At 51.3% G+C, this 13,187-nt stretch overlaps 2 protein-coding genes across 7 annotated transcripts in view; one reads left to right on the top strand and one right to left on the bottom strand.

Moving 5' to 3' along the window:
• Nucleotides 1-11,696, bottom strand: part of FAM118A (family with sequence similarity 118 member A) — a 35,101-nt gene extending 23,405 nt beyond the window's left edge. For 3 of the 6 annotated variants that reach the window (XR_006059502.2, XM_042247874.1, XM_042247875.1), the window contains exons 1-3: nt 11,560-11,696; nt 2,302-2,414; nt 1,294-1,549 (exon numbers count right to left, since the gene is read on the bottom strand). Coding sequence is in view for 5 of the 6 variants with exons in the window: in XM_042247874.1 (XP_042103808.1) it covers nt 1,294-1,549; nt 2,302-2,348 (303 nt within the window). In the remaining variant the exon portion in view is untranslated. The remainder of the gene's footprint in view (nt 1-1,293; nt 1,550-2,301; nt 2,415-11,559) is intronic. The other 3 variants (XM_027968206.2, XM_060413624.1, XM_042247876.1) reach the window with 1 other exon arrangement.
• Nucleotides 10,836-12,537, top strand: LOC132659508 (basic salivary proline-rich protein 3-like). The gene is made up of 2 exons (XM_060413625.1): nt 10,836-10,990; nt 11,530-12,537. Exons 1-2 carry the CDS (start codon nt 10,898-10,900, stop codon nt 11,860-11,862), a joined length of 426 nt encoding a protein of 141 aa, XP_060269608.1. The 5' UTR covers nt 10,836-10,897; the 3' UTR covers nt 11,863-12,537.
• Nucleotides 12,538-13,187: the final 650 nt, after the last annotated feature.

Below are 13,187 nucleotides of genomic sequence, written 5' to 3'. Positions count from 1 at the left end.
GCCAACATCCACTGGATCATGGAAAAAGCAAGAGATTTCCAGAAAAACATCGATTTCTGCTTTATTGACTATGCCAAAGCCTTTGACTGTGTGGATCACAATAAACTGTGGAAAATTCTGAAAGAGATGGGAATACCAGACCACCTAACCTACCTCTTGAGAAACCTATATTCAGGTCAGGAAGCAACAGTTAGAACTGGACATGGAACAACAGACTGGTTCCAAATAGGGAAAGGAGTACGTCAAGGCTGTATATTGTCACCCTGCTTATTTAACTTACATGCAGAGTACATCATGAGAAACACTGGGCTGGAAGAAGCACAAGCTGGAATCAAGATTGCCGGGAGAAATATCAATAACCTCAGATATGCAGATGACACCACCCTTATGGCAGAAAGTGAAGAGGAGCTAAAAAGCCTCTTGAGGAAAGTGAAAGAGGAGAGTGAAAAAGTTGGCTTAAAGCTTAACATTCAGAAAACAAAGATCATGGCATCTGGTCCCATCACTTCATGGGAAATAGATGGGGAAACAGTAGAAACAGTGTCAGAATTATTTTGGGGGGCTCCAAAATCACTGCAGATGGTGATTGTAGCCATAAAATTAAAAGACGCTTACTCCTTGGAAGAAAAGTTATGACCAACCTAGACAGCATGTTGAAAAGCAGAGACATTACTTTGCCAACATAGGTCCATCTAGTCAAGGCTATGGTTTTTCCTGTGGTCATGTATGGATGTGAGAGTTGGACTGTGAAGAAGGCTGAGCGCCAAAGAATTGATGCTTTTGAAGTGTGGTGTTGGAGAAGACTCTTGAGAGTGCCTTGGACTGCAAGGAGGTCCAACCAGCCCATTCTGAAGGAGATCAGCCCTGGGTGTTCTTTGTAAGGACTGATGCTAAAGCTGAAGCTCCAGTACTTTGGCCACCTCATGTGAAGAGTGGACTCATTGGAAAAGACTCTGATGCTGGGAGGGATTGAAGGCAGGAGGAGAAGGGGACGACCGAGGATGAGATGGCTGGATGGCATCACTGACTCGGTGGATGTGAGTCTGAGTGAACTCCAGGAGTTGGTGATGGACAGGGAGGCCTGGTGTGCTGCGATTCATGGGGTCACAAAGAGTCGGACATGACTCTCTGAGCGACTGAACTGAACTGAACTGATTCTGATGAACTGAAGGACTTCTGGCTCGTGAGCCCAACTCATAGAGACATTTAAGCCCTGGATTCCTGGTTCACCAGCCTGACCCCGAGCCAAGCTGCCCCAGGGGGTCCGGAAGCACTGACCTGGAAAGCACTTACCGGGGACATCTTCCGGATGAGGTCATGGGCGACCACCAGCAGGTCCCCGTCCTTGGTCACCTTTCTGCGGAACTCGGCCACGTCCCCAGGGTGCAGCACCTCCAGCTGCTCAGCGGCCTCGATGACGGCCTCGATGCAGCTCCTCCAGGAGCACAGGGCGGGGATCCCTGGGGCCACCGCCGCGCTGACGCCTGTCCCAATGACCAGGAGCAGCTCCTGGGGCTGTTTCCGGATGAGGCTTTTTAAAAACTTTCTGCTTAAAAAGAAGAGAGGGGAAGAATGAAAGCCAGCATGGAAGCACAGCCACCGCGAGGGCGACGCTGCAGCCCACGAGCATCCGTGCGGCGGCGGGTCCAACACAGCCCGTGCTGGACACACGCCTCGCGCCCCCACACTGACCACACGGGCCTGCACGCTGCTCTTCATATCCATTTCCCTTTCTGCGCATCCATCTCACTGGCTCAGTCCGCATTCCGTAAGGAACGTGGGGACAGTACTGTCTTGTCCATCTCGAGTCCTCCACGGTGTTGATAAGACTGACGTGTGTATGTAAACAAAGAAGCTCAGCAATTTAAATTTCTTTAAAACTGCTAAGAGCTTGTAAATACAAACTATGACGATAAATGATCCCTGATTATAGGGACAGGAAAGAAAATCCCTGGCAAAATGCAGGTCCTCCACGACCCACTCCCCAGCAAGCACTTCCTCCTGTGTTACTTCATGGAGGCACCACCTGCCCATTTATCGTCAGAGATTTCTTTCCTGCAAAGCACGACACCTCCAGCCTTAGAGGTGACACTCTGATCCCCTGCGGCTTGGTGTGGAGGCCAGGTGACAGTGGCTTCCTTGGGCAGAGAGAGAACTGTCTCCTGGGATGTTTCTTACACTGAGGCAAAGGCCCCTGAGACCATCTCCTGACCCAGTATTACTGGGCCCCGCAGGTACCAACACATGAGACTTGCGGCGGAGGCTGTACACCCGTGTGAAGGTGCAGTCGGCGTCATTCACCTTGATTTCTGTTCACTTCTATTTGTTGTCTTTTCCACTGAATCCATCTGTGAGTCCTAAAGGGATTCAGAGGCAACTTCTACTTCCCAGATGAAAGTCCTTTCATCAGTACTCTGGAAGAGAGATGAGGCTGGAATTAAAATCAAGGGCCCCAGAGCTCTCTCTAAATCAGAATTACTGAAAACTGTCACATACAAACACACAATCCAAAACGGCCCCTAAGCCCCCACTCCTAACTGTGTGACTTATCAGGCCAGGCGCCCTGAAGCCCGACTCTGGAGGGAGAAGACAGGACAGGGAGTGCGGGGGAGGGGGCGGCGCGACGGCCCAGGGCCGGGCTTTGCGCTGTCCCTGCACCACTCTGCTCCAGGACCACTTCTGGGGACACGCCTGGCCACACTGAAACCCAGTCCAAAGGAACAGTCCGAGTCCAAGGTCAACTCTTAACTTACATAAAACAGGACTCTCCAACCAGCTAGGTCTCTATTGCCAAACAATCTCCGTATTCTAACACCTTTCCAGAATCATACTGCCTCCACCAATTCTATACCTAATATTTACTGTAAATAAGGAAATATACAGAAAAATAAAGATTAAAACACCCATAATCCTACTACCTACATGCAAGCATTTGTATAGTTCCCTCCAGATTTTTCACTTTAAAATGTTTACATCGTTCGAGACCATAGGTCATATCTTACTTTTTCATGCATTTTAAGAAAAGCATTTCCTTATGTTACTCAAAACTATACATAAAGAGAAAAAACTAAAGGGGAAAAAAAGAAGAAAAAAAAAAACTGTTCTTAAATACAAGTGTTACAGCAACATGCGCCAACCTCTATCCGACTTCAAGGCCATCAGGCTCTTTACCCACCCTGCCCCTCCCCGCCAAGGCAGGACATCGCTGGAGCTCTACGACAACCACCTCTGCACACAAAGCTTTTATCTACTTTGAAATGATTTATTTAGGACAGATTTCTGACAAGCAGAATTGCTGAGTTGCAGCGTATGAACCCTGTAAAATATCTCAGCACATGCTGCCAAAATGCTCTCCAGAAAAGTGGTCAACAGAATGCCTAAGTGCCTGCTGGGCACAGCCCAACTAGCACTACCTGAAAACCACCCTTCCACATGCGTGATCTTTTTTCCTCCCCCCTCATTCAGAACTGGGCCACTAAAAATGATTTTCAAGGAAACAAGGCTTAATCAATCTAGGAGCATCGTTAGACTTTAAAGAGGATCCTAAGAATATCCCCTGAAATGGACCCAGACCTGTGCAGGGCCCTGTGGGCATCCCCCACCCCGGGTAGAGGGCCCAGTGGGCCAGGCCTCCCCAGGCGCCAGGGGCCTTCCCCAGATGCTGGGGCGGGCCTGCGGGCGAGCTCAGTGCTGCCCCCTGGCGCCCACCCCCGTGCCCGGGCGCTGCTGGGCCCTAACTCCTCCCGAGTCGTCAAAGGTCAGCTTGGTCCGTTTTTGTTTTCGCTGCTGGATATTTTCTGAGGAAAGGGGAAATACTGAGGTTTCCCACTGCGCCTGATAATCCTAAGTATAAGCGACCTTGGGCCCCAGCCTGGCGATTTCAGTGACTGGCCTAGCTCTTCACCAGCCCTCAGTGTTAACAGCTACACAACAGGAAGCCTTGCTAACAGAGCAAGTTCTGCAAGCTCGGGAACCTCTCAGAGAAAAAGTGCTCAGGACTCAAACCCGAGTCAGAGAGCTCGGGCACCACAAAGGCTTTCCAACTTCCCCCCTCAGGAGGGAGCTCAGGGTCCTTCCCGCTCCATCCTACGAGAGGAGTCAATCCGAGATGCTCACTGGCACCTGGGATGGAGTCTTTTATCTCACCCTGCTCTACATGACAGTTTAGAATATTGTCTGAACAGTCACTGGGGGCCCAGTGACTGCAGAAGTCACATGCCCTAAACTGTCACCACTGTGGAGAACTCTAGAAACCTATCTCCTGTTCTTTCGATTACTGTTCAGCTGCTCTTGGTGCTCCTTTATATGCAAACTGAAACCCTAAATGCTACAGGTGCACTTCTGCAGAAGAGTGCGAACCAATCACACTTTTGTGGGCTGGACTTAACTCCAAAATGAAGTGATTTCCAAGTTTCCCTAGAGAACAAACCATCGCTGCGGGCACTGAGTGCTTCGGTAACAGGCGAGGGCGGGTGCTCCTGGGCGGCCGGCTGCTGGCTTAGGCGCTCAGACCTCGCCCTCCTCCTGGAGGAGGAGGTGATGCAGGCCTGGAGCCAGCTCCCCAGCACGTCCAGGCAGATGAGCCTCCAGACTCAAACGCTGCCAGCTACCTTTAAGGATCACACCCGCCAACACAGGAAGTACCCGATCACATTAAGTCTCAACACAGTAACTCTGCAGTGATGAACTGCATAGCTGCCCATATTTAGACATTCACAGTTCATTGTAACACTACATGTTTAAAGACATTACCTCATTTCCTGTTCTTTCAGCAGCATGATTACCAGAGCCAAACCCCACAGTGACTTTAGAAAGTACCCCAATCTCGCCTTGTTTTTAAACCCAGGGCCAAGCAGGAGATCTCTGCAGCACTGAATACCCGGATCCTAGAAGTCTCCACAGGACGGCGAGCCTCTGGCACTCCTCCCCCAACCCCAGCATCATTCTCTAAGCCCATCAGCTCCCAGACTACGACGGTAACAAAAGCCTCCAAAGCCTCCAGAGACCTTTCAGGAGCCGCATCTTTCGGTTTCCCTGGTGATCATGTCGTCACCACAGTTTGCAGGCCCAATGCCCAGTCATCATAGCAACCCATTCCTTCTTTCAAGGACCTAACAGCGTTTTCTGAGAGCCAAATCCAGCCCCAACACAGATCTGTATAAGCAGTTCCTGTCCTTTTTATCCAAAGTCATGAATAGAAGTTTGAATAGGATATTTTCTGCTTAAATTTGACATTATGAGCATTTTATGAATGAACTGCAGAGTAGTCAGAGACCACCTTACTCGCTGAATGTCTATGCTCCACCCTAAATAAACGTTCATCGGAATCTAACACAGAACACAGCAAACCACACACACCAAACTAGCTCCTCGGAGCCAGCAAAGCAGCCCGGCTTCCCAGCCCCCTAACTCCACGTGCCGAGTGAAGCCCTCCCCTCCCTGTGCCCCTGGCCCCCTGGCCCTGGGACAGTCAGCCCCTCGCACTGACGCCGGGATGGTCATATGACTTCTTTGGCCAACGGGATGTCGGCAAACAAGCAAGCAGGTATGTGATAAACACACTGACACTGGAGCCTGCTCTCCTGGAGTGGAACTCAGCCTCGTTCAACCGGGTCTAGCCTCCAGGACAGCTACCAATAGAGAGCAACACCAGCTGGGCCAGCCAGAGTCCAGCTGAGCCTGGCCCAGGTGCTGACCCCTGAGACACTCCATACATCACCAGAAAGAGGAGAGGGACGGGCAGAAGACGAGAGTATCACGATAAAGAGAGAAATGAAGAAAAAGCATGAATCAGTGAGTGAACGAGTCACAGTTTTGAGGGTGAGGGAGAAAATGCTTGTCAAGGACAGTATTTTATTACAAGTTGTTGTTGTAGTCGCTCAGTCGTGTCCGACTCTGCGACCCCATGGACTGCAGCCCACCAGGCTCCTCTATCCATGGGATTCTCCGGGCTAGAATAGTGGGGTGGGCTGCCATTCCATTCTCCAGGGGATCTTCCCGACCCAGGGACAGAACTGTGTCTCCTGCACTGGCACGCAGATTGTTTACCACTGAGCCCCCAGGGAAGCCCTTTATTACAAGCAGCATAATAAAAAACTTAAAATCACTTTCTATGACAAATTACACCTTCGCTCAAGTACAAACCATGAAACAGAAGTTTCAAATCTGTGGGATCATGAAAAATATCCTTAGCAAAAGTCAATTTTTTTCTATAAATGAATTATCACATGGCTCTTGAGCAGTATAAAGGAGCAGAGAGATAAGTGGGCATGTGGTAAACGTGCTCAGAATACATTCCTCTTACACAGGAAGGGACGGAACATCACAAATATTCATGAAAATCTCTACATGTTGGCTTTGAATTCATGTTCCCAATCCAAAGGGTGATGGAATAAGATGCCCCCAGAATTTGTGGGAAAAAGTCACGCCCCTTTGACTACTAACAACTTGACTCTGATGAAGGCCTGAAGAGGCAACACAGCAAGCTCTTACCCTCAACATCCCAGGGGACAGCAGGCCTGGAAGTGACACCTGAGTGTTATCCCTGTGTGGTTCCTAAAGACTGGAATGTCCTTACAGGAGGCCAAACCCGGTGACTACACCCAGGTGGGTCCGCAGGCCTCCGGCCACAAAGCAAGCCCTTCCCGTCAGCTGCTGGCAGAGCACCTGCCTCACCTGGCCGTTAGCATCCTCAGGCCCTTCAGTCTAACCTGACTCCCACAGACTGCCTTTTTTGCAGCAATCTGGTTCCCCCAGCTGACCTGGGAGGGGGCCACAGAAGCAGAAATCACTGGGCAACAGGAGGAAGTTTTCAAGCACTAATGAATTATCTGGAATCTGCCTGACAGAGGTTATTTGTGACGAGTTTGGCTGGCCTAATTAGGTTCACCTGAGCTGAAAACGAGCTGCAAAAGGACAAAAACCAAGCTTCCAGAACTGCAAAGGAGAGGCCTGCCCTGAAACCACAATGCCCAGGGCCACGGTGGAGAAAACAGGATCCGGAGACCAGAAGCACCACCACTCTCTGAACCTCAGTTTCCAAATCTGTCAAAAGGGAATGCCGTCATCCCCATCACTGACTGGATGCTCCTGAAGATTTTAAGCGAGCCAAGGACCTGAAAGGCACGTGACCTGAAGACGTTTATCTACTACCGTCACCATGCGGGCAGCCAGCTCTCTCCCTCAGCATCCGCAGGCTTTCACTTTAGCACTGCTTCTCCATAACGACATACTCATCTAATCTGGACTCTGGTGAAACCCGACCACTGGACCTAGCCATTACTAGTCAGAGGTCTCCAGGATGAGCTGTTCCGCGCCCCCCCCCCCCCCCGCCCGTTTCAGGAAATACAAAACCTCAATTTGAAAACATGCTACTTAACCAAACGCTTTTTATTCAGTCAACATAAACTGTAGAAAAAAATTCTTATTCTGTAGTGATCGAAACGTGTTCGTTTGCTTCTTGAAAGCAACTCCAGAGTAGCCTGGGCTCATCTGCTCAAACCGAGAAAACAACAAAAGCCACCACTAACGAAAAACGTACAGGTCACCGTTTAGTTCAAACAGCAGCGCGAATTACTGACACCTTCTACGGCCGATAGATCCAAGGGCAAACACTAAGCACTTACAAGCGCGATCTCATTCAGAGCTCCCCACGGCCCTGTGACGTGGCTCGCATTACCTCTCACCTGGCCAAGGCTGACGTAAAACCCTTTCAAGAGACCAATCACCGTGATACATTACTCGTCCCAGTTTTCTCCAAACATCAGTGCGGCTCAGATGGCAAACAAATACACCTGACCTTTTACTAGGAACACTGCCAACAGCTGAAGCGTTCGTAACAGTCTGTCCATCGGATGTGACATGCTGTACAACTCAAAGAGACATGTTACTCAATAATAAGCCAATAATGGTAAAAATGTACCAGTACAGAGGCTAAAGGCATGCTGAACCACCAGCATTTATCCATCCCAAGAGGAATAAAAGATCTTCTATTAATAGAAAGTAAACCTCCAGTGAAATCTAAAATTATAGAACTGCAGAGCTGGAGGAGTCTTAAAGGTTCTGGAATGTCAAATACCCTACTTTACAAATGTGAAAATTGAGACTGAGAGACAGTGTCTTGGTAAAAGTTCCCCAGGAAGTCAGGGGACAAGCTATATTCACTCCTGCCCCAAGCCCCATAATCCTGCCACTATCCCAGGCACCACCTGGTCACTGTGACCCCCAAAGTTCACATAAGGCACTAATCTGTAGCTCTTTTTACTACCAAACCTTCACAAATATCAGGGCTTTCCTGGTGGCTCAGATGGTAAAGAAATCTGCCTGCAATGCAGGATATCCTAGTTGGATCTCTGGGTCAGGAAGATCCCCCGGAGAAGGAGATGGCCACCCACTCCAGTGTTCTTGCCTGGAGAACCCCACGGATAGAGCAGCCTAGCGGGCTGCAAGGAGTTGGACACGAATGAACAACAAATACTTCCACTTTACAAATATCAAACCACAAAGCGTGCCTGGTCTGCAGGTTCACCTATTTCCTTGCTCCATTCATTTTCCAGGAATGCTGAAGGAAACAGCCACCAACAGGAAGATTCAGAGGCAGCAAGAAGCAGCCTCGGGCAAAACAACCAGCTCACAAGAGCTTTGTTGGGTCCCTGCCTCTAGCTTATCACACAATTGTCTGTGTTAACTTTAGCAGAGACAGATAAGGAGGGCTCAGCCAGGAAACAAAGCCACCTCTGCAGAGGACTTCACTCTCCCAGGAAAGAGACCTGGAGGCTCTTTGCAGGAGGAAGTAGGATCCAGCCCAGAGTTCAGTCCTGACTACCGAGTGTACCGGCTGAACGACTTCAAATAGGGGTCAGTTACTCAGCTTCTCCGAGCTGCGCATTTCCTTTACCTTGTATCTCAGGGTTGCTGGAACATGACAAAAGCTAACACTTAAACTAGCAAAGCCTACGACAGTATGATTCCCCTACACCCATGCAGGCAGTGGGTATTCTTCCTGGGTTTATTCAATTAAAATTAAATAACAGTTAAATTCAGTTCCTCAGTGACACTAGTCTCATTGTAAGTTCCTTAACTCCACGCAACCCCACGGTCGAGTTTACTGGAGGGCACCAACACAGAACATCGCCATCATCGCAGAGACTTCTGCTATCATACTGGGAGTCTCCCTGCCCCTCACGCAAGCCCAGACCTCCACAAAAGTCATGTGCCTTTCTCTTTCATATCGCTCTCTAACCCACACCCTCTGCCACGCCTTGTGGTCCGCTCGACTTCTCTAGACTTCTGACAGCCACCCTGCTTCCGGTTTCAGCCCCTCTGGTCCCAGTCTCCAAAGTGACATTTCTGACAGCACACCTGAACTCTCAGGGCCCCCACGCCCAGCTAATAAGCCAAATCCACGATCTGGTTCCACTCCTGAGACCCAGCCTCTCCTCCCCACCCGCCCACCCACTGTGCCCCATGTCCATCTCTTGCGTGGAGGCTGGACTCACCCTGACACACACACAGTCACCCTGATGAAGTCCTAGGTGACCTAGAGGCAGAGGACCAAACCTCCCCTAAAAAGACTAGCAAGTTCCCAACGCCAGTCCCCAGGCAGAAAACTGTGGGCTGAAACAGGAAGAGCAGGACTGGTCTTTGGGTCTAGACTTGACGAAGCCAGCCATGCGTGAGGTCCTCGCTGGCAACACCCTGGTCCAGGTCACCTCCCACCTTTCCTGTGGTCTTGCTCCCTCCAACCAATTCTCCCGCACCAGACGCAGCGACTGTTCAAAACCACAAAATCTATTTTCACTCTGCTCCTCAAACCCCTCAATGGGCCTCCCACTCCTTTCCAGCACCAAATCCTCTCTGCTGTACTGAGTTGCCTCAATCACGTGTGACTCTTTGTGACCCCATGGACTGTAGCCCGCCAGGCTCCTCTGTCCAAGGAATTCTGCAGGCAAGAACACTGGAGTAGGTTGCCATTCCCTTCTCCAGGGGATCCTCCTGACCAAAGGACTAAAGCCGGGTCTCCTGTCTTGCAGGCAGATTTACCACTGACCCACCGGGGAAGCCCCCAGATCCACCTGCTTTGGTCCTGACCCCCTTGGCCCACCTCTTTCCTGCCCCTCGCCATCACACTGTAAGCTTCCCAATTTCCTCCATTCCAGTCTTCCCTACTCCAAACACCTCCCTCACTCTTCTTTCACTGATCAACGCCCACTTTCCTTCAGCTCTGAGCTGGTCTACAACGCACTCAGGGGGACAGTGAAAGCAGTAATTCAGGAAAGGGCCAAGGGCATGGGGCCTCAAGGAACAAAGTGGGATTCTTCTCACTTCAGATTCTAATTGCTTGAGGACCTTGTTCATTAAGGTCTTATTCCTCCAGTCAGAGGCTTCCCTGGGGGCAGAGTGGCAAGGAACCCACCTGCCAAGCACTAGACTCAGGCTCAACCCCTGGGTGTGGAAAATCCCCTGGAGAAGGAAATGCAACGAACCCAGGTATTCTTGCCTTGGAAATCCTTCGGACAGAGGAGCCTGGCGGGCCAGTCCAGGGGGCTGCCAAGAGTCAGATATGATTTAGCAACTAAACCACCACCACCACCACAACCTTCATCTTGATCCACCCCAAGCCCCTCATCTACTTAGCTCTGCCTCCCTCCACAACACATCTGTTCTCTAGGTGCTTCTGTGGGGCCATATGAGCCTCAGCAAAGGGCATTAAAAGTTAAAGACTAAAAAAAAAAAAAAAAAAAAAAAAGTTAAAGACTGTCCTGCTTTGGCCTCAGTGCAACGGTCAACACAAGTGCTACAGCCTCTGCCCGGCCACAAAGGGCCATCAGATGACTCATTATACACCTCTACTTCTTGTATACTAAGAATTTACAAACACCCAGGAACTCTTTCACAGATGCCCGATGGGTCCACAGACAGCAAGTTTGAGAAGCCCAGCCTCCAGACCTGCGTGGACAGGAACCCAAAAGGGACTGAACCTCAAGGGCAGGTGCTGGAGGGTGGGGACGGCAGTCTAGGGATACGGGGTGGGTGGCTAAGGAGAGACGGCATGGGGGGTGAGGGTGGGGGGGCTTCACGGCCCAGGGGGTTTCTGAAGAGGCCTGGGGAAGGGAAAGTGAGGGACAGTCGCTGGGGTCCTGAAGGAATCTGGGGAGGTTTCTGGAACTGAGGATCCTCGGGGGTCCCGGGACCCTGAAGCGGCGGCAGGGCCTCAGGGGGTCTCGGAGTCTGGGTTGGGTAGAGTCCTGAAGGGTTTCGGGCGAGGACTCTGAAAAGTGTAGGGCAAGAGGTGGCCGGCGACCCCCACAGGGTCTCGGGGGCCAGGGGTGTCTGGAGGGGCCGGGGCGGATCCCGGGGGGTCTTCGGGGCTGGGGTTCCCGAGAAGGGTTGGGGGTGCGTCTTGGGCACCGAGGTCGGTCGGGGTCCTTCAGGCGGCCGTGGATCCCGAGAGTGGCCGGGGGGTCTGGAGGGGCAGGGACGGGTCCTGAGGGTCTCGAGATCTTGAGGGGGCCTCTCTCCACTCGGCAGCCCCGGGCCGCCCCCCGCCAGTCAGCTCACCCCACGGCGCCTCCTCCGGCTCAGCGGGTCCAAGTCTCAGGGAGCTCCGGGCGGCCTTGCGCTGGGGTCGCCTGGCCGAAGGCGGTCTGCGGGGAGGGCGACAGCGCGCGCGCCAGAGCTGGAGCCGAAGTCGGAATGGGAGGCGGAGCTGGAGAATTCAACGCCGCACCGCCCTCAGGCGCCACTCCAACGGAGGCCGGCCGCAGCACGGCCGCAAAGCCTTCCCCCGCGCGCCCGCCCCCGCCGCGCGAAGGTTCCGCCCCGAAACCAACGGCCCCGAAGCCGCAGGCCCCGCCCCCTTGAGGCCCCGCCCCCACCGTTGGCGCAGGCGCAGTCGAGTGCGCCGGGAGCGCGGTTCAGTTCAATTCTCTCAGTTGTATCCGACCCTTCGCGACTTCAGGAACTGCAGCACGCCAGGGCTCCCTGTCCATCGCCAGCTCCTGGAGTTTACTCAAACTCACGTCCATTGAGTCGGTGATGCCATCCAACCATCTCATCCGCTGTCGTCCCCTTCTCCTCCTGCCCTCAATCTTTCCCAGCATCAGGGTCTTTTCAAATGAGTCAGTTCTTCGAATCAGGTGGCCAAAGTATTGGAGTTTCAGCTTCAGCATCAGTCCTTCCAATGAATATTCAGGACTGATTTCCTTTAGGATGGACTGGTTGGATCTCCTTGCAGTCCAAGGGGCTCTCAAGAGTCTTCTCCAACACCACAGTTCAAAAGCATCAATTCTTCACCGCTCAGCTTTCTTTATAGTCCAACTCTCACATCCGTACATGATTACTGGAAAAACCATAGCTTTGACTAGACCAACCTTTTCTGGCAAAGTAATGTCTCTACTTTTTAATATACTGTCTAAGTTGGTTCATAACTTTTCTTCCAAGGAGTAAGCGTCTTTTAATTTCATGGCTGCAGTCACCATCTGCAGTGATATTGGAGCCCCAAAAATAAAGTCTGACACTGTTTCCACTGTTCCTCCATCTATTTGCCATGAAGTGATGGGACCGGATGCCATGATCTTAGTTTTCTGAATGTTGAATTTTAAGTCAACTTTTTCACTCTCCTCTTTCAGTTTCATCAAGAGGCTCTTTAGTTCCTCTTCACTTTCTGCCATAAGGGTGGTGTCATCTGCATATCTGAGGTGATTGATATTTCTCCCGGCAATCTTGATTCCAGCTTGTGCTTCTTCCAGCCCAGCATTTCTCATGATGTACTCTGCATAGAAGTTAAATAAGCAGGGTGACAATATACAGCTTTGACGTACTCTTTCCCCGATTTGGAACCAGTCTGTTGTTCCATGTCCAGTTCTAACTGTTCCTTCCTAACCTGCATACAGATTTCTCAGGAGGCAGGTCAGGTGGTCTGGTATTCCCATCTCTAAGAATTTTCCAGAGTTTGTTGTGAAAGCACAACAGAGGCACAACAGAGCCCGCAGTCAAAGGCTGTGGTGTACTCAGTAAAGCAGAAGTAGAGCGTGGGTAGAGCTGACACTCTGGTTGGCCCCCGCCTGCAGGTGCTCGCGGTGTGTCCTCAGTTTCTAAAACGGGTGCAGGCACACTTTGCAGAGACATAGAGACCAACTATGGTGTTGGGGAAGACTCGAGAGTCCCTTGGACTGCAAGGAGATCCA

This window comes from Ovis aries, chromosome 3, assembly GCF_016772045.2.
Source record: "Ovis aries strain OAR_USU_Benz2616 breed Rambouillet chromosome 3, ARS-UI_Ramb_v3.0, whole genome shotgun sequence".
Classification (NCBI taxonomy): Eukaryota; Metazoa; Chordata; class Mammalia; order Artiodactyla; family Bovidae; genus Ovis; species Ovis aries.
This window is presented reverse-complemented; position numbering and strand designations above follow the sequence as displayed.

What these genes read in the sequence shown, in the direction of transcription:
- LOC132659508 (XM_060413625.1), top strand. Translation starts at nt 10,898, where the DNA reads ATGCCCGATGGGTCCACAGACAGCAAGTTTGAGAAGCCCAGCCTCCAG. An exon ending in GGACTGAACCTCAAGGGCAG is followed by an intron (nt 10,991 to 11,529) that starts GTGCTGGAGGGT and finishes TCCACTCGGCAG; the next exon opens with CCCCGGGCCGCCCCCCGCCA.